The 8,988-nt window shown below is 43.2% G+C and overlaps 1 protein-coding gene across 2 annotated transcripts in view; it reads left to right on the top strand.

The window, feature by feature from the left end:
• The first annotated feature begins 4,076 nt into the window (after nucleotides 1-4,076).
• The window catches only part of LOC143296051 (uncharacterized), a 61,049-nt gene continuing 56,137 nt past the window's right edge, over nucleotides 4,077-8,988 (top strand). For both annotated transcript variants that reach the window (XM_076607795.1, XM_076607797.1), the window contains exon 1: nucleotides 4,077-5,329. In XM_076607795.1, coding sequence (XP_076463910.1) covers nucleotides 4,828-5,329 — 502 coding nt within the window. In that variant the 5' untranslated portion in view covers nucleotides 4,077-4,827. The remainder of the gene's footprint in view (nucleotides 5,330-8,988) is intronic.

Raw genomic sequence — 8,988 nt, 5'->3', positions numbered from 1 at the left:
AATTTGAAAGCGCGAGACGCGGGCACCACGCCACGTTCGGAACAGGAATGCTCAACATTCACCAAAATGGCTGACAACGTGTCGTCTGCAAACTGTCAAGGTCACTGAGGTCGAGGAGCTTCACTGGCATGATTGAGGGTGTTTGTTTTTTTCTTTCCCCTTATTCCTACCCCCTCTCTCGGTCGACTAATGTCTTTTGAGCATTTCTTTTCTCAAATCTCTCATGACAGTAGAATATGAATAACTGAGAAACAAAGTGGTGAGACTATTGTATGAAAAAACAAAACAAAAAAACAACAACATACAAACAAACAAACAAACAAACACCAGGTAGATTCACACACACACACACACACACACACACACACACACACACACACACACACACACACACACACACACACATTTGGCTCAACCTTGAATATTCTTTTGAACTGGGTATAAAATTCAAAGCGTTGGCTAGTCTGTATCCCCTCCTCTCAGTCCCGAAACTAACGACTAACTAATCCCTCTCTCAAGGTACTCACGAAGACACGTGCGTTGCCTACGCCTTGCTGCTGCCACGCTGCAAAGAGGCCGTTGTCCCAAATAGGTTCTTGAGGTGAAACAACCAAGACTTCTTGCCTGATTCACTCATAGCACGTGACATTAAATAGGCCTTGTGATGGAGTCGCTCTGGTGACAGAGTGATCAAGCGAAGCGAGTACTTCACAAGTCTCATAGCTGAAGTTATATACAAAGAGTATCTACCCAAATCTCCATAGATCATTTTATTAGGAGTTCGCTGGCCAACACGTAACAATCTCTTACATGCAAATAAGTGTACCTTTTCCAGAGAACTAAACTGTTGAAATCCCCATATTTCGGCACCATACATCAATATTAATGGAGCGAGAGACAGACAGACAGAAAGACAGAGAGAGAGAGAAAGACAGAGACAGAGAGACGTACGTGGTCTTGCAACCCTCCCACCGCCCCCCTCCATCCTCTCTCCACCCCCCTTCCACACACACACTCCTCACACTCTCCTCCCTGCACCCCCGCCCACGCCCCCCCGCCTCCCCCCCCCCCACCCCCCACCCCCCCCCAAAAAAAAAAAAGACTGCGGTAGGATTTGTCACACAGAATCGTGCCAGGCAGGGAATGCCAGCTGGCGACGTGACACTACAGAACAGACCACCATTGATAATTATCAAAAATCAAAATCTTAACTATGTTCCCGCCCCCGTACAGCGGTAAACTTTGTATATATCGGTGTGATCAGTATGAGTTATTCTATCTTATCGTAAAAAGAACGGTTTTGTTGCACACACATTTGGACTATTTTTGTATCTGCCCTGGACTACACGCTGACTGAGTATCAGTATCAGTAGCTCAAGGAGGCGTCATTGCGTTCGTTCAAATCCATATACGCTACACCACATCTGCTAAGCAGATGCCTGACGAGCAGCGTAACCCAACGCGCTTAGTCAGGCCTTGAGAAAAAAAAGAAAAAAAGAAAATGACAATAGACAAATACATAATAATAATAATAATATTTATAAGGCGCAACATGCTGACTGAATGAAAAGCAACACGTAAGCAAGTTTACCTCCTGAGGTCAGCCAGTGGAATGAATGAGACTCTCCACTCCGCAATGAATAGGACTGACCCGAGCAGAGCAAACGTAATGAGAATCTTATCATTTCGGTCACCACAATTACTCCTCGTCCTACCACCCCACCATCCTCCCTTCTCAACTCTATCAGTTGTTTTCGGGAAGAAGTCATTTCGTGTGGGGGTGTTGGTGGGGAAGGGTATACAATTACAATTGCGTGCAACCAATATCAAGTAAAAAGTAGAAAAGAATGGGTAACAAAAAAAAGAAGAAGAAAAAAGCAACAAACAAAAAAAGCAACAACAAAAACAACACAAAAGAAAGCCGTCAAACAAAACCAAAAAAGAACACACAGGCCACAGCGTACTGATTCGTACTATCAGACACAAGAATCATGATAATCATAAACTCTATTTCCGTTTCGCTAATGACTCGGGAGTAAGCAGAAGAGTGGTGGTGTTATTATAACTTCGATAGACGCTCATAATTTGGGCTAAACGGCAACAGGATCCCCGGTTATCGCTCTCCCAGGAGAAACTGAAGCTGTCTTACTCGCTCTCATTTTTGCGTCAGTGGTGACACGCCATGTTGGAAATGCGGTCGTACGCTATCGGAGCTCTCCGTTCCTCTGAAGACATCGTCGTTTTGAAGCGAAGTTACGGTTTTACGTACTCCGCCATGTAACCGAGTTCTACCTCTCTCCCTCCCCCCCTCTCTCTCTCTCTGAAGAGCGCTCATTGCGCTGACTGGAGTCTGGTGTGCTGTTGGTTGTTTTCGATTCTTGTACTCCCCCAGTAAAAAAGTAAAGAACACGCACACACACACACACACACACACACACACACACACACACACACACACAAAACCCGGCGGAGCCCTTCGTCAAAAACTTAGTGAATGTGAACAAATGTAACAAAAACAGAATCATCATCAACAACAACAGCAACAACAGTGATTATATCAACAACAATAATACTGGTGATAATGATCACGATGAAGAGGAAGATATGATAATCATATAGTACTGATGATACTACCTTCCTCCTCCTCCTACTATGTGGAGTGATGGCCCAGAGGTAACGCGTCCGCCTGGGAAGCGAGAGAATCTGAGCGCGCTGGTTCAAATCACGACTCAGCCGCCGATATTTTCTCCCCCTCCACTAGACCTTGCGTGGTGGTCTGGACGCTAGTCATTCGGATGAGACGATAAATCGAGGTCCCGTGTGCAGTATGCACTTAGCGCACGTAAAAGAACCCACGGCAACAAAAGGGTTGTCCCTGGCAAAATTCTGTAGAAAAGTCCACTTCGATAGGAAAAACAAATAAAACTGCACGCAGGAAAAAATACAACCAAAAAAAAAGAAGAAAAAAAAGGGGTGGCGCTGTAGTATAGCGACGCGCTCTCCCGGGGGAGAGCAGCCCGAATTTCACACAGAGAAATCTGTTGTGATAAAATGAAATACAAATACAATACAAATACTACTACTACTACTACTGCTGATGTTGATGATGATGATACTACTACTACGACTACTATCAATAATGATGATAATGATGATAGTAATAATAATGATGATAATAATGATAGAAATAATAATGATTAGGATTATAAAAAAAAAACTATTATAATGATAATTATGATGATAATGACAGTGGCTACAATGAACATGATCATCGTTGCCATCATCATTTAAAACGCGCCTGTGTCAGCGGCGAATACTGAAGTAATGGCACAGGAGAGCGGCAAACCCATACCAGTCACACAGGCAGACAAAATTAATGTGAACCTATCTTTCCATAAAGCCAGCTGTAGAACCCCTCCTCCCACTCTCTCTCTCTTTCTTTCTTTCTTTCTTTCTGTTTGTGTGTGTGTGTGTGTGTGTGTGTGCGCGCGCGCGCGCGCGCGCACGCGCGCTGTGCACGTGCGCGTCTGTGTTTTTGTATGTGAATGCATCAGTGCGTGCGTGTGTGTGTGTGTACGCGCGCGCAATCGTGTGCGCATTTGTGTGTGTGCGTGTGTGTTTTTCACCACGAACCTATAAATGAATTCCACTTTTTTCTTCTTTTTTTTTTTCTTTTTTTTTTTTTTTACAGCCGTGGTTTTTCACCCACTGTGCCACCCCCTTGTATCTTCATCTGGACCCAAATGGAGAATCGTGAATGGGTGAAACGATTAATAGCAGACGACACGATGAGTGAGCGATCCCGCGTGCCACGGCCTCGCCACACACGGCGCTGGAAACCGCTCGTCTGTCTCTTCCGGTCCCCCGAAAGCTCTGTCCTTCTCCACGTAAGCTCCGCCCCCTCCGCACGTAGCCACGCCTCTTTTAATTACCTTCAACTGCTCGGCCAATCCACACCTCCAGTGACCCAGCCTTCACTTTGTGGGAGAAAGAAAGGGGCGGGGTTTGAACGGGTGATAAAAGTTTGAAAAAGATTGGTGTTGAAATCAGGTGGAGGAGGCAGGCACTGGAAGACGTCACCCTTGGCGCAACAAGAGAAGACGAACCACAAAGACCTGCGGAAAGCTACTGGTAGAGAGTGGACAACTGGAGCAAAGTCTGGAATTCTGTCACGGTCGGGCGGAATATCAGGATTGTTTCTGAGTCCAGTTGTGCTCTTACGCGTGAGATTTTGTGAAAGGAACCACAGCGAGACGCGGGAATCCGACAGGATGTCGTCTGCTTCGGTGTGAGACTTGTGCAGCGGCAAGGAATTTGGTGCGGAAAAGAGTCCTAAAAAATACATGATCGCGGCCAGACAGACAGTCGAGGCTGTATTCATTTTTTTGTATATGTGTTTGTTGTTTAGTTTGGCAAGTGTTGAGACGCAATGAATCGTCAGGAGATGTGTTCGGGAAACAGGCTCAGTTGTTTTGTAACCGGCGATAGAACATGATGTGTAACGAGACTGCGGAAGCACAATCTAAATGAAGTCGTTTGATCAGTGCCTGCTAAACAAGTGCTAGACAAACCAACGACTATTTGAGTGACTTGGTAAGAATTATTGTTTTCTGCGCATACAGTTTCAAAGACCTGTATGTTGAAGTATACATGCAATAAGTTGTGAACAGCCGGCCCACCACCGACAGGCTAGCACCTTGCTGACAACACTGCTGGAGCAATACAGGCCGGAAATATACATTTGTGGCTTTTGAATTAAGACAGCGTCTATTAATGTTTAATAATCACCAGTAAACCGGTGTGTCACTGAACGTCAACGAAACAGTCATGTTTGTAAACGGGTGTATCGGGTGGGTGCCATCAGCGCTGGGCGGGTACTGGGCAGCCCTGGCACCCCCAGGACAGTCGGACAGCCCGGCAGTGGTAGGACCCCCGGGCCTCGCCCCCAAGGGCAAAGCCGCCCCGGCTGGTGTGCAAGCTTACGAACTGCTGAACCTTCTCCACAGACAGGCTCAGAACTCCACCCTGGAGGTGGCCACGTCCAGAGGGTACCCCACCCTGCCCCACCCCCAGAGTTACGGGTACGTGTTGTCCTACACACACGCCCACAGACCTTTCTCCCCTCCAGCGTCCGCCAGCGGGTCTGGTCTGGCACAGCTTCAGAAGCTCTGCTCCTCCGACAGCTCCACCTTCAAGGCTTTGGAGGAGTCCCGGAGGCACGGTGGTTCGTCCCCGGCTGCTGAGAGATCCGAACCCAAGCTCAAGTTCGGCATCAGCAGGATCCTGGATGAGGACTTTGGCAAGAGCAAGCACGAAAAGCAGGAAAAAGGTATTACTCCTATTCTGTCTGCCAGTGCGTCTGTCTGGTTTTTCTCTCTTTTTTTTTCTTCTTTTCTTTTTTAAGAACTGTCGGTGTAATCGGCCATAAAATGGCCCATCTGCAAGGTCTGCATGACTCTAAACGACTGAATTTTGATTTGGTCTCCTTTCCTCACCCATTTCTCTCACCCCCCACAGCCCTTGATACGTTCTCGGAAAGTCGGCAAGGCTGTATCAACAAGAAGCAACCAAGCCACCTCCCCTACTCTTGTCGATATATATTCCATTTTATATTGGACCCTTGTATTAAAAGTTGTTAATGAAAAGCGACATGATAAAGACATCACAGACACAGGTATATCTCCAGTTTATTATCATCAGTATGTAACACAAAGTGCCCATGCGATAGGTTTTGATTTGTCCTGAGCTGATGAGAACAATACATAATTGGTAGTGGTGAACATTAACTTACGTAGATTAAAACAAACAAGAAAAGGAAAACTGAGAAGTAAATAGCTTGAACGAGTTGTATTCTAACATTTCATGGTCATTTGTCATCCCGGACGTCACGTATCTGCCCTATATTCAGTGTGTGTCCGTTTGAGTGTGTGTGTGTGTGTTTATAAATAGCTTGAACGAGTTGTATTCTAACATTTCATGGTCATTTGTCATCCCGGACATCACGTATCTGTCCTATATTCAGTGTGTGTGCGTGTGTGTCCGTTTGAGTGTGTGTGTGTGTGTGTGTGTGTAAATAGCTTGAACGAGTTGTATTCTAACATTTCATGGTCATTTGTCATCCCGGACATCACGTATCTGTCATATATTCGGTGTGTGTGCGTGTGTGTCCGTTGTGTGTGTTTGAGTTGTCTTCAGTTTAACGTCTTTCAACTTGAAGTGATATTAGACGGCCGTTTGAGTGTGTGTGTGTGTGTGTGTGTGTGTGTGTGTTCAAATTATATAAATGATGGTGCATGTCTGTGCCTGTATTCAAGTCATAGTCTTTTCTGAGTCGGAGTGGCATTACTGAGAAAAAGACAGGGGAGAGAGCTGAATTTAAAGGACATGTGGTGCCATTAGTTTCCAAGATAATATATAGATATAGATAGCTATGTACGTATGTATGTATATATGTATGTATTTCTGATAGAATTTCATTGATACCAAAACGGTTTCAAGTTTGAACACTCATTTCTCAGTGTTTTAAAACTGGAAAATGAATTACTCCTGCTGACTGATGTCCTGCCGTGTGGATCGGGAAAGAACTGTGATTTTATGTGACTGACGTGCAGCGACAGAAAGGCAGTCAACAGCATATCGTTTCAGAATAAACGTGGGTGGTATTTCTTGATTATTAACAACTCAACCAACCGTGTTGCTTTCTTCAGTTCTCTTCAAGGAACTGGTGAGATATTGCATTGATTCAATATATTGGTGTGCAAGAGCGACAGCGTACACAAACCATTAATCTTTCATGAACTTGCAGTAACAGGTCCTCGGTAGTATAGTGGTCAGTATCCCCGCCTGTCACGCGGGAGACCGGGGTTCAATTCCCCGCCGGGGAGAGCGATTTTTTTTCTTTTTTTTCATTACTTCTTTTTTTAATGATGTTTACAAGTTTCTTCGTTTATTTCTTTATTTGCTTGTTTATATTTGTGTGTGTTTTTGTCTACTAAACATACTTTTCTTCAAAGTATATATATTTTTATGTTGTTTACAACTTCGTTTATTTCTTTATTTGATTTTTTATATTTGTATATGTTTTTGTCTATTAAAAAAATCTTTTATAAAGAAAAGTGTAACTGTTTATGATTTCATGTTTACGAAAAGAATTTATAGGCAAGGAGCTGACCTTTTTCCCCTGTCTAAACAGAAAGCAGAATTACACTTCTTCAAAGTATGCCAAGTGGTGACAGATTGCAGACTTCGTATTGATCTCTGGGAACGACAGCGTACACGGAGATTCATTTTCTATGGGCTTTCAGTATCAGCTCCTCGGTAGTATAGTGGTCAGTATCCCCGCCTGTCACGCGGGAGACCGGGGTTCAATTCCCCGCCGGGGAGAGCGATTTTTTTTTTTTTCCTTTTTTTCTTTTTTTATGTTGTTTACAACTTTCTTCGTTTATTTCTTTATTTGATTGTTCATATTTGTATATGTTTTTGTCTGTTAAAAAAAATTATAAGGAAGAGTGTAACTGTTTATGATTTCATGTTTACGAACAGAATTTATAAGCTATGAGCTGACATTTTTCCCCTGTCTAAACAGAAAGCAGAATTACACTAATTTCAAGACAGCTTTTAATCGACAACCTTTTCTACAACTGGGAAACCGATGCATGATTTTGTTGTTTCATTTAATCTCTGCAGTTATAACAGACTGTCACCGAGTCACGTATTGCAGTACAGTATGTCCATGTGCTCTCTTTCAAGTTATGATTGTAGAAATGAATTACCACTTCTGAACAGTTAAGTCTGATTAGAGCAGTGGCTTAGCTGAAGAAAAAAAAAGTGTCAGCCATTACCAGTTTAGATCATTGTTCGCTGTTGTCAGACAGTGGGTGTGGGTGGTATTTTTTTGACATTTTTACAAATGCACCAGCCACGTAACATACTTTTCTTCAAAGTAGTGGAGACAGATCACACAGGCTCAGTCTTGATCTCGAGGACTACCGACATTGATTTTGCATAGGCGTACACAAACAGCTCCTCGGTAGTATAGTGGTCAGTATCCCCGCCTGTCACGCGGGAGACCGGGGTTCAATTCCCCGCCGGGGAGAGTGATTTTTTTTTCATTAGTTTTTTTTTTTTTTAATGATGTTTACAAGTTTCTTCGTTTATTTCTTTATTTGATTGTTTATATTTGTGTGTGTTTTTGTCTACTAAACATACTTTTCTTCAAAGTATGCCAAGTGGTGACAGATTGCAGACTTCGTATTGATCTCTGAGAACGACAGCGTACACTGAGGTTCATTTTCTATGGGCTTTCAGTATCAGCTCCTCGGTAGTATAGTGGTCAGTATCCCCGCCTGTCACGCGGGAGACCGGGGTTCAATTCCCCGCCGGGGAGAGCTTTTTTTTTCTCATTACCTTTGTTTTCTTAAATGATATTTACACCTTTATTCATTCATTTCTTAATCTATTTATATTTGTACACATTTGTTCTTCTTTTTTTCTTTCTTTCTTTCTTTTTTTTTTTTCTTTTCTTTTTTTCTTTTTATTTTTTTAATGTTATGTCTGGATTTTTCACACTGACTGAAAGAAAGGCGCGGCAGACTCACATAATGACTCACATTATGATTTCATGTTTACGAAGACAAGTGTAAAGACACCAAGTGGTGACAGATTGCACAGACTCTGTATTGGTCTCTGAGAGCGACAGCGTACACTGAGGTTCATTTTCTATGGGCTTTGAGTATCAGCTCCTCGGTAGTATAGTGGTCAGTATCCCCGCCTGTCACGCGGGAGACCGGGGTTCAATTCCCCGCCGGGGAGAGCGATTTTTTTTTTTCTTTTTTTATGTTGTTTACAACTTTCTTCGTTTATTTCTTTATTTGATTGTTTATATTTGTATATGTTTTTGTCTGTTTAAAAAAAATTATAAAGAAGAGTGTAACTGTTTATGATTTCATGTTTACGAACAAAATTTATAAGCTATGAGCTGACATTTTT

This window comes from Babylonia areolata, chromosome 21 (genome assembly GCF_041734735.1).
Source record: "Babylonia areolata isolate BAREFJ2019XMU chromosome 21, ASM4173473v1, whole genome shotgun sequence".
Taxonomy (NCBI): domain Eukaryota; kingdom Metazoa; phylum Mollusca; class Gastropoda; order Neogastropoda; family Buccinidae; genus Babylonia; species Babylonia areolata.
Note: the sequence above shows the minus strand (reverse complement) of the source record. Positions and strands in the feature narration are given on the sequence as shown.